The sequence below is a fragment of the Mesocricetus auratus genome, unplaced genomic scaffold (assembly GCF_017639785.1).
Source record: "Mesocricetus auratus isolate SY011 unplaced genomic scaffold, BCM_Maur_2.0 Super-Scaffold_15014, whole genome shotgun sequence".
NCBI lineage: Eukaryota > Metazoa > Chordata > Mammalia > Rodentia > Cricetidae > Mesocricetus > Mesocricetus auratus.
The window spans coordinates 1,611,430-1,629,513 of record NW_024429186.1 but is presented as its reverse complement, the minus strand read 5'-3'; the positions used below and the strand labels follow the sequence as shown (position 1 = coordinate 1,629,513).

General features: G+C 43.5%; 1 protein-coding gene across 1 annotated transcript in view; it reads right to left on the bottom strand.

The window, feature by feature from the left end:
* Dnah11 (dynein axonemal heavy chain 11) overlaps positions 1–18,084 on the bottom strand; it is a 308,279-nt gene that overhangs the window by 180,317 nt on the left and 109,878 nt on the right. The window contains exons 31-34 of the mRNA XM_040742314.1: positions 8,211–8,342; positions 5,557–5,717; positions 2,411–2,567; positions 1,849–1,994 (exon numbers count right to left, since the gene is read on the bottom strand). Of these exons, the coding sequence (XP_040598248.1) occupies positions 1,849–1,994; positions 2,411–2,567; positions 5,557–5,717; positions 8,211–8,342 (596 nt within the window). The remainder of the gene's footprint in view (positions 1–1,848; positions 1,995–2,410; positions 2,568–5,556; positions 5,718–8,210; positions 8,343–18,084) is intronic.

The window sequence follows — 18,084 nt, the reverse complement described above, 5'->3', positions numbered from 1 at the left end:
AGTACAACAAGCGTTCAGGCAGGGCCAAGGGGACAAAATAGAGGTGGTCTCAGCACTGAAGTAGTGTCTCGGAGGAGGAGAGGAGAAACAGCGGAGACACAGATGCCCAGGACTTCCAGGGACTTAGATACTCGTCAGCTAACAGCAGGTGGCTTTTTAAAAACGGTGCAGCTTAAAAATGAGAAATCAGGATTTTCCAAAGCCAGGGAAGGCAGGCACGACCAGCTGGGCCCTCACAGAGGGGAGGAGAGTGTGACCACTCTTCTGGGATACACAGCAGTGACGACCTCCAGTTAAAAAGAGAGGAGCCTCCAGTTCTGTGGCCATGCTTGGTTCTGTCACCTAAATCCTGCAGGGTAAGGGGGAACTCAATCAACTCATGGGATAATGATGGAGCCTTGCAGTCTGTTTATGAACTCGCCCAAGGAAAGAGAGAGAGGGCTCAGTCGTGCAGGCAGAGGCACCACCAAGTGTGCCCAGGAATTTTCAAATCACGGTTGTGACACGAGTCTGCATGACACAGGATGGCCTCGGGCGACTTCTGGTTCCATCGGATCCTAGGATTCTGAGGGAAAGCCAAGTATGGCTGGGGATCAAAGGGAAAAGACTTCACCTTCTCTGACACAGCATTAGAGGTGGGGTGGGTGAGGCAGGAGGCATCTGGATGCTGGAAGCTGACACAGGACCCTGTGCCGTGGACTAAGGTGGAGACACACTCCCCCCTCTGACAAACTGAAAAGTTCTGGAACATGTGCACAGCTCTGAGCAAGGGGTTGGGGTAAGGTTCCTTTGTCAGCCAGGAGACTGGAAGCGTTGCCATGCACAAGAGAGGTAGCTGAACAAAATACCCTATGAGTGACAGAAATGAACAGGCTAGCTAAGCGCAGCTGTATTCGTGGAAGGGGTCTAACCCAAAGAAGGAGACTCTAGTGGTGTATCAGGCTTGTTTTCGAGTTTTAGTCACCAGACTTCAAATGATGGCTGTGCTTTGCTTTTGGAGTGTGGTACCCATAACTGAGCAAAGAGCTTACGTTCCAGAAATATCTGGGAAGGCCTTGCACCCAACCACTAGAAGAACATGAAGGTTATATCGCTCATGGGGATGTTGTGATGGAGAGATGGGGACTTGGATGTGAGTGTGCTGAATGGCAGAGACTTCATGAGACCTCAAGCGGACTCTTGAGCTGCCATATGCAGCTACTTCCAGAAATCTAAAAGGTGAGAGGATGTACGGGTGCCTAGTGGGTGAGAGCATGGGGATGGTGAGAGCTAGGATTGCTAGGTAAAGTCACCAAGGGAGTAAAGGAAGATAGAAGAAAGGTCAGTCACCCCTGAGCCTGTGATACCTAGCACCGACAGCTCAGTATTTAAAGATAGTTTTAAGACGCGCATAGCCAACGCTGACATGGGGCCCACTGTGTCCCAGAACTTTGTCCAAAGCCTTTCCACCAATTGCCACGGGGCTCTGGAAGGGAGGTCCTGTATTTTCAGGTGAGAGGAAACCAGGAAATGAACAGTGGGAGGGGAGGTCTCCTGCTACCTTGGGTGAAGCAAACAGGGAGACCTGACAGAAAGCTGAGAAAGATGAACACTGGGACTTCCTCGCTGACCTCCACACAAAGCCATTAGTTAAAAAAAAAATAGGCGGTGGGTTACTCGACATGACAATTCAAAATTATTTTATCCATCTTGCGTGACAGAGAAAAGTAACTAAATACGGAGAAGATGGAGGTTCCCGTGTGTGTGTGTGTGTGTGTGTGTGTGTGTGTGTGTGTGTGTGTGTGTGTGTGTGTGTTTGGGGAGGCATAAAAAAGAGCAAAGATAAACGAGGAAAGCCACGGGTCCCACCTCCTTTTCCTGTTTCTGATGGCATCGTGAATCACCTTCACCTGCACAGCGACCACAGACAGAACCTCCACGGCAATGCGGTTGAACTCGTCGAAACAGCCCCAGGCTCCCGTCTGCACCAGACCTTTGTAGATGTTTCCTATGGACTGCAGGGAAGTGACAACACAGTCGGAGGAGAATGGAGGGTTTGGAGCACTCACAGGTGGGGCGGCCCTGATATAAAAACCAAAGTGCTCCAGAATCCAGAGCGCTTGGGTACCAACGTGCACCACAAGTGGAGACATTTCCATGCTGTGAAAGTTTTGCTCCATGTACAAAATTATTAAAACTATTGGGTGAAGTCACTATAACTCTGCAGTGGATATACGGGTAATACAAATAAACTGCGTGTTTAGACTTGGACTACGGACCTATATTACCATGGGGGCGAAAATACAGCAAAACCCAAAAATTTCAGGAATGAGAAGCACATCTCAGCTCCAAGCATTTCAGGCAAGGTACATGGCTCTTTCCAAATAGAACTCACGCTGCTAGAACATGCTTTACGCATTCAGTCACTTACCCTGTAGTCCATTTGCTCCGAACAGTTGAATACATAGACCATCATGCCCAGAGCACGACCAAGGTCTTTGGTGGTTTCCGTTTTCCCGGTTCCAGCTGGGCCGGCCGGAGCCCCGCTCATGGTCAGATGAAGTGATTGAGTTAAAGTGATGTAACACCTTCACACAACAAAACACAAGTACTGTGGCTGAGTCTGTGCTTTCGTGACACATTGGGTGTAAAATGATTTTCTTTTAAAAGTGGTTGAGGGGCTGGAAGGATGACTCAGAGGTTAAGAGCACTGGCTGTTCTTCCAGAGGTCCCACGTTAAAGTCCCAGCAATCACATAGTGGCTCACAACCATCTACAATGAGATCTGGTTGCTTTCTTCTGATGTGTAGGCATGTATGCAGACAGAATACTCTGTACATGATAGATAGATAGATAGATAGATAGATAGATAGATAGATAGATCCTTAAAAAAATAATGGTTAGGAAGTCAAGGCCACTTGGTGGTGATGCCACATGCCTTTAATCCCAGCACTCAGGAGGCAGAGGCAGGTGGATCTCTGAGTTTGAGACCAGACTGGTCTACAGAGTGAGTTCCAGGACAGCCTCCAGAATCTATGGAGTAACCCTATCTCGGAAAAAACAAAAACAAGAAGCCAAGGCCTATAACACAGTAGAAGCAAAAGCCACCAGTAAACTTCTGGTTTGCTCATGGAACTAGAAAGAACGTGGTTTTAATTTGCTCACAGTCCCATTTCCCAAGAGCAGTGCGTTTTAATGCAAATACCTTTATCTCTTTGTGCACCTGTGTCTGGAGTTCCAAGGTTGGGTCAAACACTGCCACCTACATCTATACTTCCTCTCTGCCTGGCAACAAGAGGAGACAAATGTCCGAGCTCCAGTCAATGTCGTAGGTGCAGAAACGGCATTCCTAGGAGGGCGCCTGCTTGAGGACATTTGCTTTGGGCTCCCTTTCCGCTGAGCGAAGCAACCCCAGAAGCCAAGCTCTGCGTGTCAGCCACCTACCAGTCCATCATGTGTGCCTGCTCGCCTCTGTGTTCATTAAGACTGAATTTTAGGGTTTCTCCTAGCAACTGCTTAGCCAGCATCCCCACCGCAACAGCCATTGCGGTACCAGCCTGTCTGTCAGTGGCAAGCTGGTCAAACTGTCTCCCAACCTGCTGACATATGGAAGGAGACGGCATCTTCCCCACCTAGTTCCCAAAGGGACATTCACATGGAATGTCAAATGAGACAGAATGGATGCATTTAGAGGATATCGTTATGCTTACAAAAATTCATAGGTAAGCCAAAGGATAAAAGGGAAATGAAATATACAATTAAAAACACCTCCCCTGACATTATCTGCATTGCCACAAGAGCATGCTTTTTTTTAAAAGAAACCTTCCAAATGAAGCATGTAGAGATTTTTAATTCAAAATTTACTATGCAACCAGTTTCTACGTATTGGAATAACTTACAATTTCCCCTCATTTCTCCTGTACCTGCACCTCTTCTCTCTCTCCCCTCTCTTTTTTTTTTTTTAGATAGGGTTTCTCTGTATACTTTGGAGCCTGTCCTGGCACTCACTCTGTAGACCAGGCTGGCCTCACACTCACAGAGATCCACCTCCTGCATGCTGAGATGAAAGGCATGAGCCACCAACGCCCGACTCTCCTCTTCTCTCTTTATAGTGACTCGTACACAGTAGCTGTGACTATGTCAAGCTACAGTTTTCAATTCCTCATGATAAATACTGTACATAAATGAATGAGGGAAGGCAACGGACAGTTTTAGCGAGAGACAAATTGAGGAGGACTCGTTTCAATAGTCCTAAAAGCAATATGTAATGTGTGTGTGTGTGTGTGTGTGTGTGTGTGATTAATTCATGAAACTAATATGTACATGAACAACCCCAAAGCTAGAGAGAAAATCGCACTAGTTTCTCTAGGGTGTTACAACCACATAGCTAGTCTTCCAATCTGTCTATACTTTGGTAATAGGAAATAGTTGGGAACACTGCTTGTCCCTCCTAAAAGTCAAAGATTAAGTGTGCTTTCTCATACCACATAACTTATCAGGAGTTGGAATCCTAACAGAAGAATTCACGTCCGTGAAACATCTTTACCTCTACGACATTCTATCTTTTTGTATGTCATCAAATAGCAACGCACTTTGGTAGCAATCTGTAGGCCCTCTGATTTTCTTGGACCACTCTGGCTTACTTCTGTTCTTTAAGCCAGCCAGGCTCCTGTCTACTTTGGAACTTCCATACTTAGTTTTGTCTGTAACTTTCTAGCCTGAAATCTAGGTGTAGCTGATTCTGTGTGCACAATTGAGTCTCCGCTTAAATACAGTGTATGTAGATACTGATCCCAAGTCTAAAATGCCCTGAAACCTATCTTTGAAGCATTTGAGAGTTTGAATTTTCAGATTATGGGTGCTCGACTTGGGGAGTCTACACAAATATTTTCAAAATCCAAAAAGATCCTGAATCGGAAATACTTCTGGACCCAGGCATTTCAGACATAGGGAAGCTTAACCCGAAGTAGATTATTCCCTTCAGACCCTTTCTGACAAGTCAGCACGTTGAACTTCTTTACAGACAGAACTGCCTAAAATAAATACCTGCCATTTCTCTTCATCCTCACCCACTTATACATGACATTCAACTGGAACTTGATCACTGTCACAGCAAATACACCGTCAACAGGACAAGACACAGTATTCTTCATAGATACTTGGCAGCTCATTTAATGAGCCATAGGTTCTCCCTCTTCATTGGATGCAGAAAAATAAGGTTATCATAGGCTATCCTCACCATGCCCACACATCTAAAAGAGATGATGGCAGAGGGAAGTGAGTAGGATAGCCTCCGGAGCAGCAGGCTTAATTAGACCACATTAATCCATGGATGCTTTATCCATTTGTTACCGTTTGGCTTCTCTAATTCCATTTCTCTAACTCAGCTTTCTTCATGTTGCCTCTAAAGCTAACACCCGGCGTCTTGTACAGTTAACTTCCACGCCGCTCTCATTCACGGGTTTCCCGATTTGTTCATCAGTTCCTCTCAGCCTCTCAGCCTTACACACGTTGCTCTCCACACAAAAGGACACTGGGGCTTGGTTTTCCCCATCCGTGGGAGGTTTTGTTTGGTACCTGTCCGTGAGAGGAGTGATCACCAGTCGAGGACTGTTTCCCAAGTATTCGTAGAAGTACTGGAAGTGGGCATCACAGATACCGACAAAGCAGTGCTTCCGAGCATCCTCCCACCGGTGCCGAAGTTGAGACAGCCAGGCAAAAGCGTGGGGACTGACAACCTGTAATCATTGCTTAGTCTTAATGCACCGGCCCGATGGTTCTGAGGCAGCAAACTGATTAATCTCATCATGTCTGCTGGCTCACGTTCCTAAGCTCTCCAGGAGGAACTCTCTTACATGCTGTTGCAGACCCCAGCAGTATTGCTAATCAGGAATACGTGTGCAATAAAAGTCTTCCCTAGAAATGGTCTTGTATGGGAAATAGTATCAGTGTGTTCAAGCAATGCTTTTACCTTTTACGAGCCACCCGGGGCCTAGTAACTTTTGTTATCTTCATTCACGTACTACTGAAATCCAATGAAAAGTTCATTTTCTGTATTAAAATTACACACAATCCATAATTTCTGCACATCAAGGTATAAACTATGCTTTCACCCACGTTCATTGTACAGAACTTCTTACCTCATTCTTTTGTCAGATTACATGAAGATGAATTTTATAGGCTACTCTTTCCCATCTTACTCAATCCTATTTCTTTTCTAGTTTGAAAAAAAAAGTTCTGTCTCTTTCAAGGTGTATGGGACTTTAGGGACCCCCTAGGAATTACTTCAAGTCATCAAACCTCTTGCCTTTTAGTTTTCCAAAGACTAAGCAGGAATCAAGACTGCATACACATGGTATTACAGAGTGTCAAGAATTAAGACAAGTGTCCACTAGTTTAAAATAAAGAACATACAATCTGCATTGGTGGTAAGCACCAACTGCTTTCCAAAATAGTTATGTTCCAATCATAATTTATGCTACTGAAAACAAAACATATGGATATACATGAAATGGCATGGTCATGTTCAGAAAGTGGATGCCAACAGCTCATTACCAAAACAAGAACATACAGTAAGTGGTGCTTGGCAGGGGCTGATCTGGGATTAATAAAAATATTCTTACTGTTACCATTCAGCAACTACACCAAGGACTGTTTATGTTTATGTGAAACAGCACTTGTGTGCATGTGTGTATACATACATGTGCATGTGTGTACATATACACATGGGGGCCTGTGTGGCCAGAGGTTGACATCAGGTGTTTTCTTCAACAGAGCCAGTCTGACTCTACCTTGTATTTGAGACAGAACCTTCTCTGAACCTGGTACTCAATGCTTTGGCTAGACAGCTGGCCAGCCAACACCCAGGCAGGATGTTCCTGTCCCTACCTTCCTGGTGCCGTGTTTGCAAGCACATGCTACAAACTCAGCTTTTTATGTAGGCTTTGGTCTGAACTTGAGTCCGCTCACTTGCATAGTAAGTGCCTTGCTAACCGAGCCTTATCTCCAATCCTGAAAAGGCACTTTCTTGCAATTCATGGAGAAAATTAAAATACCCTTGATTTTAAAAAAAAAGTAGAGAAATAAGTATGAAAATAACAGACGGTGTTCTATGGCACAAGCATACAAACTGGGATGGGATTGTCATTTTTTAAAAAAGTAAGATAAACAGGTTTATTTGCAATCTTTAGAATTTTAAATTTTGCCTCAATTTAACTAGGAGAATTTTTATCTTTTTTTTTAAAATTTACTTTGTGGTAGTTAAGATACTTTTTTTACCCCATTTCTTCTATGTGTAGTGTTTGTTTCTCTCTTTTTACTTAAAAATTGCTTCCACAAAATATACTTTGATCATATTCCTTTCCCTCTGAGGTAGTTTGAATGAGACTGCCCTACCCGCAACCCCATGGCATCATATATTAGAACGTTTGGTTCCTAATTGGTAGAACTACTTGGGGAAGGGTTAGGAGACATAGCCTAGTTGGAGGACGTGTGTCACTGGGGGTGGGCTTTGAGGTTTCCAAAACCCATGCCTGGCCCAGTCAGTCAGTCAGTCAGTCAGTCAGTCAGTCTCTTCCTCCTATCTATCTACTTATCTATGTATCTATCTATCTGTGTATCTACCTATCTATGTATCTACCTATCTATGTATCTATCTATGTATCTATGTATCTATATATCTATGTATGTATGTATGTATGTATGTATGTATGTATGTATGTATGTATCTATCTATCTATCTATCTATCCCCACCATGCATGGACTAACCCTCTGAAACTGTAAGCAAGTCACTAGTTAAATGCTTTCTTTTAAGTAGCCCTGGTCATGGTGTCTCCTCACAGCAATGGAAGAGCTATTATGCCCTGCTTTATTTGGATTCTGGGGATCTGAACACAGGTCCTTAAGGACTGAGCCAGCTCCCCAACCCCACACCCCTTAAGACAGTTGAAATGTTGCTGTTGACCATGTAAGTCGTGTGTAAGTCTCTGAGATGAGTCAGAAGACAGGACTGTAAAAATGAAGGTTCTCCTTCCTTCTGCATTAAAGTTTAGCCCATCTGAGACTTCTAACTTAGCAAACCATCGGGCATCACTTAGGTCACTCAAATCTAATGCATCCAAAATGACCTCTCAGCGCTAACTGAAACTTTGGAAAACAATGAATTTCTCACTGACAATAGATGCCACTTTCGGGAAAACAACAATAAGTCACCTTCCAATGGCACACTTGCCTTCTGAGAAATCAGTTTGGCCACCACATCCCTGGCGTGGACGTCAATCGTGCAGATGGTCATGATCTTCTGCCGGTCTCCAGGTGAAAGGTCTCCCAGGAGAAGTGTGATCAGTGTGTTCAGCTGTGAGATCTAGGAGGATATTTTTCAAACATAAAGGAAGCAAGGTTGCAAATACAGAGACCAACGGGTCAATATTTGGAAAGAATGTTCTAATTTATAAAATCATCTCAGATTTGTTATCTCAGCTGATCTTCAAAGAACTGTTGGGAAAGACAAACAGTATTACCCCTCATCCAAGGGAAAGAAGCAGGACACAGAGGAGACAAGGTCAGTAATTCCAGCTCTAAGGGCAGAGGCAGGCTTTTCTGGCTGCATAGCACAATGTACCCTGATGATCCAGCCTGAAACTCTCATTCAGAACTACAAAATGTAAGAGGTAAAATGCACTTTTTTTAAAGGTGTAGGAACTAGACAATGATCTTGAGACTATATCTGAGATCTATAGTGATTATTGAGATAGCTTATGTCTGTAGTAATTATTAATGAGAAAATGTCCATCGCTAAGCATTGCACTTTGACCCCAATTCTTTTTATTTATACAACCAGTCTTCTTTAGGCTCATTGGTCTCTTAGATAAATGTTTTCAAAGTCCTGGTCCTTCCTTCTTGGATGGCAAGTAAGGACAGGGAATAATAACACAGAATGACAGTCTGCTGAGCTGTGTGGAATAGAAAATGCTGCACGCCGGGCAGTGGTGGCGCACACCTTTAACCCCAGCACTTGGGAGGCAGAGGCAGGCAGATCTCTGTGAGTTCGAGGCCAGCCTGGTCTACAGAGCGAGTTCCAGGACAGCCTCCAAAACAATACAGAGAAACCCTGTCTTGAAAAAACAAAAAAAAAAAACGCAGGACACCAACCATAGTGCAGCACAAGGGACAACAAACCAGACAACCTTACAACAGTGTATAAACATCCCACCCTACCAACTAGAAAATGGTGTCACAAGTCTCTGAACTGTGTCACCAGTTCTGGAGGACAGATTCAAATCTCAGGGTATGACATCAGAGAGTGACCTCACACTCCCTGACTTGGCCTGGCTACCCTTGGTAAGTCTGAGGAACTGTGGCCACTCAGGAAGCGTTCCAAGAACAACTGAAGTCAAACACAATGTCTGGTTTACTCAGAGAAATAAAAATATGTGCTATATGCCCAGAGAATCAGGTGTGGAATGTCCCTTTACACTGTGTGAATATGTGTCACTGTGATTGCTTTAGTAAAGAAGGTGATTGGACAATAGCTGGACAGGTAGAGGTTAGACAGGACTTACGGACAAAAAGAGAACATGAAAGAGAAGGAGAGAGTAGTCTCAGAATCCCAAGGAGACCCAGAAAGGAGATGAACTTAACATACTAAGAAAAGGTACCAAGCAAGCCACGAGGCAGAGCATAGATAAGAAATATGGGCTAATTTAAAATGTAAGAGTTAGCTAGTAATAAGCCTGAGCTATTGGCCAAGCATCCATAACTGATAACTCTGTGTGGTTATTTGGGAACTGACTGGCAGGACAGAAAAGTCCACCTACAAGGAGGCTAATATAAGAGCATTAGTTCATGGGAAGCCTAGCCTACAGAAGTAGTTCACTCTAACCGGAGCAACTGCCTCAAACTAGAACGAGGCCTGGGCCTACTGGGCAGTCATACTTTCCTAACATGTGCAATGCCCTAGGTTTACCTCCCAATATCACAAAATAAAAATAAAATATGTAAATCTGTATCAGCTCTTCTGGCTCGTACCTTTAGATACTGAGCTGGTTCTCCAGCCTAGATAACAATCTGTGGAGTGCATAGTCTCCTGCCTGTCCCTGAGATTGAGGGAAGACTGACAAACACAAATTACATACTATGTGCACTGTAGTAGTTTGATATGTGTGTATACTGTGCCATGACTAGCACAGATGATGAACTGTTCTCCTCTTGGTGTCTCTTTACTGTGGTCTGCAAGATACATGTTGTTTATGGGGTCTTAAAAAATTCATTCATTCATACAAATAGGAGATTTCACACTATGACCAATAGCTCTGCTTTTTCCTTATTCTCTGCCTATGTGTTGGACTTTTTAAGGGTTCTTCATGTCCATGAGGTCATAGATATTTATTGTTCTGTGCCTGCTACATTTCACTCAGCATAATATACTTCAGAGGCATGGTTTTCCTTTTTAAGGCTGAATAGTGCTCTATTCTGCATATGTGCATCTGTATGTATGATATTTTTCATTTATCAACAAAATAAAGTTGTTTATGTATCATGGCTCTTGCAATGAACAGTGGGATGCAAATAATCCATGAAAAAACAGCTTTATTTCCTTTGGAGAAATAGCCAAGAAATGGAAGATGTGTACGCTGAGAACTACGAAACATCAGCAAAAGAAAAATTCAAAAGACATGAGTGAATGTAAATATATCCCATACCCATGGGTTGGAATAACTCACATTTCCTAAATGTCTGAACTACTCAGAGTAATTTATAAATTAAATGCAATCTATATCAGGACTCAAAAGCACTTTTCAGGAAGAAAGAGAAAAACCATAAATGACCTTGAAAAGCTAATGCGATTTTAGGCAAAAGGGGAGAAAATCTGGAAGCATTATGTCTGACTCAAATTATATCACAAAACTGTAGTAATTAACAGGATGGAACAGAATTTTGAGGCCAACACTGAAATTTCCAGCAGGTTTTCAATACAGACACAAATATATGCTTGGAGAAAGGATAGTGATTTCAACAAATGGTGCAGGGGACACTGAATGACTTCATCTTGTAGAAAGGCAGATGTCAGTGCATGATAGGCAGAAGGGTTCTTGGGGCCCAGAAAGATGGCTCCGCTCCATCTTACCTCAAAAGTTCAGAGAGTTCAAAACTCAGTAAGTCAAAAGACCTAAAGGTCTAGGGCTTGGCTACTGCACAGTGTTTGGTCTTGGTAGTGGGCGTCTTATCCAAATAACAACAGACTTGGTCTGAGGTGTGGTTACTCTTGACCCTCAAGGCTGGATAACGGGAAATTGAGTCTAAGGTGGAATTGACAAATGTTTGGAGAATTAAGGAACAAAGTCTGTTTCCTCCTTTTATCTTGGTAAAGAAGTCTTTCTGCCATGTCCCCTTTTTGGTTGTGGTACTTAGGAATATTGAAGAATAAACTTGGGGCATTCAGTATTCACTAGGTTGCCCTTCTGACTCTATCCTGTGTCTCTGTCTCTTTCTTAGCGTCTTTACCTGCCCTTTCTCAATCCACACTCCCCCTTGCAGGTACAACCTGGGCAAGTTGGCTGGATCTGACTGAAGGTCCACAGAGACAGCGATCAAGTCAGGAGCATATTGAGTTCAAGGACAACCTGGGCTACACAAAGCCCATCTCCATCATAACGCAAATAAAAAAATCAAAATGGGCCTCCTCACTCACACTAATTTCAATGCAGAATTGATTAAAACTTTCTACATGAACTCTGAGAAACAGATGTATGAGAACAGGTCTCTGATACTCTTGACAATGAATTTGGGGACCTGAAACCAAAATCACAAGCAACAAAATAAAGATATCAAAGAAAAAAAATTCTGTACAGCCAAGGAAGCGATAACAGAAAATGAAAAGGCAACATTAATTGGGAGAAAATATTGGGAACTCATATAACTGATAAAGGGTTAATAGCCCAATACTGGGATTCCTACAAATCAGCAAACAAACAACAACATCCCCTCAAGTGTTCTGACTTAAACATGAGTCAAATACCTGCACAGATCGCTTTTCAAAGAGGACACAAATTCACCAACTCGTAACATGAAAATATGCTCATCACATTCAGTCATCAGGGGAATGAGACTCACCCACCACAAGACAGCATTGTACACCCTTCAGGATGTCAAAGGATAAGTACTGGTAACCATAGTCATTCACCTACGTATTATCTTACAACAAACCTTCAATTTCACCAAGAGCAGATGTGGCTATTCTTTCGTGCATGATATGCTCAGAATCCATCACTTCCTAGATGTCAGCTCCCAGAAAAGCAAGGACAATGTCTGCTGTGTCAGCTCTTTGTACCCTGGGCCACTGAAGAGCTGTCAAGAGGGTTAGTCACTAGATAGAGGACTGCAGTACAGCCCATTATGTATGAATATCTATAGAAATTTTTGAAAACTTACACATACATTATATACAGTAGGTACATACATGTGTGTATGTAACCACCATGTGTGTATCTATGTATCTATCTGTCTATCTATCTATCTATCTAGATATCTATATGTGTGTGTATCTATCTATCATCTGTTTATCTATGCACCTGCACACATGTGTGTGTGTGTGTACATGTGTGTATATACTGAATAGAAAAGAGATATTTGGTGTTGGATATTTCCTCATCTGGGCCAAGATACCCAAACTTCACTTAGTCAGATGTTACACCATCAGTAGAATTTGTCTATCCATTTCATTATTACAGTAACAGTACCTTATACCTCTGTGCCTAAGTATATTTATAATTTCAAGAGCTTCTCTTGCATGTAGGCATGTAAGTCTCCAAACAACCCGTGATTTCTACATTACTGACTCATTTCTCACAGAAGTTCAGTCAAATGCAAGATGATCAAGATGATGGCTGGCCAATGTTATGTGCACAACGTCACGTGTTGGGGGCTCTTATAGTCTCTTGAGATTAAGACTTCCCCCAGTAACATTCTCTCAAAGTAATAAGATTCTGTAACCATAACAACAGCCATAAAATGTCTATTATTTGGGGAGTGGTTCCAGGTAGCAATTACAGATTGGTCAGACTATAATTACATCCATGTTTATGGGTGGATGACATAGAAAATAGCCCATGATAGCTTTTCAAAAATAACACACCCTCTCATAGAATGCATGCTTATTCTTGCCCCTGACCTAGGAGTATTGTCTGATTTTTCTACTAGCTCAAGAACAGTTTGCCCCAAGCAGCTGTTTTCATACTGCACCCTGGCTCTCAGTGGACCGTGAGAACAGCAAATTATCTGGCACTAGAAAGCAACGTAACTGTAAAAGTCACACTGTCTGCAAAGCAGAACTCTTCCCACGCCCTTCCTCCTCCCGTCTTACTCTGCTCCAGCCACACCGGATTTCTCTGTGCTCCCTGTCAAGGCTGCTTCAGGACAGCTGTGGCTTACATACCAAGGCTCCTTTTTCCTGAGCCCCCTTCTTTCGGGTTGACCTCTACTGTGCTGTCTCCTATACCTTCTCTGGCAAACAATCCATAGGATAGATTTTTATTAGCTGCTCATCGATGTGTTCTCTCCCCTCCTTGAACCACAAGCTCTAACCGCTCCAAGCCCACATGTGTCTCACACTATACTCCCCACCTAGCACAAGGGCCAGTGCAAAGCATGTACTCAGTGAACAGCACTACATTTAGGAGAAGAAAGAAAGAGAAAATGAATGACACAATGCACACCGGAACACTCCGTTCCACTCGTTCACGGAGGAGGACACATGGAGTTACTATTCCCAAGCTTACATGTCAAGAGGAGTGCAGGTAAATAGTTAGGATGCGTGCAAAGAACTCTCATAGCACACAGAAACAGGGCCTTGCTTAACAAAGGGCTTGGCGAGGCATTGTGAAGGAAAGCACATTTTGCTAAGCTTAAAGAATGAGGATTTATGTTGTAGTGAAGTTGGAGGTTGACCCCCCCACAAAGACTGTATTCAAGCCACAGGAAGCAGCTGTGGAAAATCCCGGGGTGGAGCAGGTGGCCTTTGAAGGACTCTAAGTCCAGAATCGCAGGGGGAAGAAGACAGGTGCATAACATATCGCGGAGAAAGGGAGGCCCACAAAGGCACGGCGTGGTCCACGCCTAGGCAAAAGCGTGCCGAATGGCAGGCTGAGTAGCGAGCGGACTGTGCATCGTGTTTTCAAAGACGTCTTCTCCCATCCAGTGAAGAAAGAACTGGAAGGGAACAGGACTGGAAGGGGAAAAAAGATCCTGTAGTGTCACCATCACTCAGCAGATACGAAGAGTACCTTAGATGAAGGCATTATTATTTCAGCAAAGACAGACGTCATCAGGGAGCTTCAGGGGACCTAGCAGATATGAGACGACCCTGGTTGGAAATGAATGACCTCGCTTTGCATGTTCTAGTTTGGGAACGGCAGTGGGAACTCTCCAGCGGTGACTCCCATTGTTCCTCCTACTGAGCTTTAGGAGAGCTGAACTGAGACCAGCAGTGGCCCGCAATGCTGTGAAGTGAAGAGCAGCTTCAGACGTGGTGTGAGTTATGGCCAAAAGAAAATGGGGCCCGGGACATGGGCGCATAGAGCGGAGACACTTAGCGGGCAGGAGGAAGAGGTGACCGGAAAGCAAAGAACAGTCTGTTTCCAAGAGAAGGTGGGATTCACATCATCATAGATACCAGGGAATGTGAGGAGGAGGAGGCGTTTTCGCAAGACCCAGAAAATAACAACACACTCAGTCCTGTGGGGAAAGCGTGGCAGAAAGACTCTGTTGGTGGGAGGATAGGGCGTCCCACTATACACATGCGCACAGCGAGGGTAACTCTACACATGGAGGATAGAGCGTCCCAATCTACACATGCGCACAGTGAGGATAACTCTACACATGTGCACTTGAGGATACCCAGGAAAACACAGTGTCCACACCAACCAGGGGCTTTTCACATTATTCCAGAAGTGTGATACGAAAACAGCGTGCATGGTACTTACAATGTGTCAGGAACCGTAAGTGACCCAGAGGTTGTTTACAATGTGCATAGGTTATATGCAAATTTATGCAAATGACTTAGGCATCTATAGATTTTTGGTGTCTGAGGAGTCCTGGTACCAATCCCCCAAGAACACTGAGGGATGACTCTCCAAACATGACGTCAGCAAGGTAACTGGAGAGCAGGTTATAGACTTGGAGCAGCACATAGAAGGAGACAGCACACTCCGGAACAGCTTCCAATACTTGATTTTAAGTAGTGAGAGAGACCTGGGCACACACAACTGCCAATAGGAATGAGTTATGGGTGAGAAACTGAAGATACGATAGCAAAGGTAATGGGGCTGGTCCTGAGGATGGCCAGGTCACGGGAGCCGCTCTCCTGTTTGAACAGAGGATGGCATGGAGTCAGAGACAGAAGCCCACTCTTCTCTAATGCCATAGATGATCACACGAACTGAGATTCATTGAGCACCTACTATGTAACAGAGTATGTGTGTGTGTGTGTGTGTGTGTGTGTGTGTGTGTGTGTCCTAACTTAGCTACTACAGCACTACATCAGTTTTATGGGTGGGATTATATGTAATTTACCCAAGCTTACCCAGCCACAATTCTATTCCATGGTTTCTCTGCCTGCATTGATAGTGCCTGGTTTATGAGCCTGGGATACTCAGGCCAGGAGCCTGGGGAAACAAAAACAGTTCTGCAGAAATGCAAAGAGTTCTCAGCTCAGCAAATCAGAGCGCACCCTCCAGTATCATGGCCGGCTCAACTGATATCACACTGTCCATCTGCACTGAACACTGGGCTGCTGGCTTCCTGAGGTCGGCAGCAAGGACCTCTCTTCCTTAAGCTCACGGCACCTTGAGAAAACCTGGAGAGGAAAATCACAATGATGGAACACTGGAGGGAGTAGTCGGTTTCCTTTGGTGTTAGGGGTGAGGCGGCTGTTCTCACCACCTCCATCTCTGATCGCCCACTGCTTGAGTCAGTGGGTTAGCAATATCATCAGGGAGCTGGACAGAGAGGGGTGGCCCAGTCGGTGCAAGGAGTGTGGCACTTGGTCTTTCTATGGCTTCCAGTGCTGGAGGAATAGCTGAAAGTCCTACATCTTGCAGACAGCAGGAAGGCAACTGAGACACTGGGAAGTATCCAGAGCATAGGAAACCTCAAAACCTGCTCCCACAGTGGCACGCTTCCTCCAGCAAGGCCAGACCCACTCCAACAAAGCCACCCCCCCATAGTATCACTGCCTATGAGATTATGGGGGCCAATCACATTCAAACCACCACAGAAGGTTTTGAATAGAATTACCATGCAACAAGGTAGACAATGGCATTCCCAGAAGACTTGGGTTATTAAATGAAACTCAGATACAAAGTATGGGATACCTCACTATGAGGTATTGTTAAGGGAGGCCCCTGAGGTCTCCAAAACAACATTGTCATTGCCCATGACTACACAGTCAGATCCTTTTGTGCAATGCAATACTCCTCATAGTTTAGCTGCAGGATACAGAAAAGTCTATCTCAAACTGACTAGGAAGCTTCCCTGGCTAGCTTTCTGTGGGAGAAAAGACAGACCCTATATGCTTCAGTACCAACCTACCAATCATGATGTGACCACTGGTACAACATCGGCATGACTATTATGGGAAAATTGCTTTGTGACTGGATTTGAGGCCCGCTCCATGAGAGGGAATCCATCCCTGGTATGTTAGTCATGGTTAAAAGTCCATGTCAGCCACCCTGATGTAGGGCAGTTTCTTGAGAGTCAACCATGCACTTAAAAGTAACCCTTCTCCCATGGGCCTGGTAACCCCAAAAAACATGGGTTCACAAAGGTAGACTTGGCTGAAATTGTTTCATTGATCTGTTATCAGTGTCCCACCTGAGGTAAATGAGCATATGTTCACATCTCCCTAGAAAAATCCAAACAACAAAGGGCATCTTCAAAAACAAAATTAGTTCTGACTTAATAGTGGAATTAAATTGTTCTTCCCTGAATTATTCATAAGTCAAGGGAGTCTCACTACCTCAATCCTGTACTAGTGGTCTTAGCCAATGCAATAGCTCAAGAAAAGGAAATAAAGAGAACAGAAGATAAGATGTGAAACTACCATTATGTAGAGTTGATATCTTCATGTACACAGTAAACCCTACAAAATTCGTACTTCAAAACCAAAACAAAAAAAGGCACAAAGTACTAAACGTAGGAAACAAATTCTGCAAACTTCTAAGATGCAAGGTAAATATTTTCTCATTCACTATATTTCCGTGATTAGCCATAAATTCAGGAAGTTAAAGTTTAAAAATGTATTAGTATATAAAGTAGAATCAAAATATCATAAATAAAACAAGTCTAGTGAGAAATGTGTAAGACTCTGATGTGAAAAGTTACAAAAGACCCTGCAGAGGAATTAAAGATATGATCTACCTGCAGGAGGTACCATGTTCTTAGATTATTAGAACTATTCTATTAAACATTATATTTATAATTATTGTCAGTCTATTCAAAATTTAATTAGGTTAAAATACTGTTCTAAAATAAACACCACAGTAATAATAATTTATACTTAAAAATTGTAGAATAGTTTGAACAATTGTGAGAGGGGGAAACAGAAGAGATATGAGACATTTGACTTCAAGGTTTACTATAATCTTACAGTAATTATGATTAAGGCTGCAGGTTGGTCATAGGGACAAAAAGTAGATGAAGAAATAAGTGTGGCAATGTGGCAATCACTCACACATTTGCGAGTACACACACAAACGCATGAGAGAGAGAGAAAGAGAGAGAGAGAGAGAGAGAGAGAGAGAGAGAGAGAGAGAGAGAGAGAGAGAGAACACAAACTGATCTTCTTTGGATCAAGGTGGGAAGTTCAGTAGAAACAAAAGAAGATGAGTCAGCCATTGTTCTAAAGGAGACCCCAAAACTATCCCACATCTTGAGAGATGTAGACACGTTGATGACTTTCAAGTGGGCAGGAGTTTATCTATGACACAAAAGGTACTAGCCATGAGAGGCAAATGTGGTATATCACATAAAAAAAGTGCAAGCTTCTATTCGTAGCAACCCCCATTAAAAGCATACAAATTATGGGACTAGTAATTTAGCTGGGTAGCAGA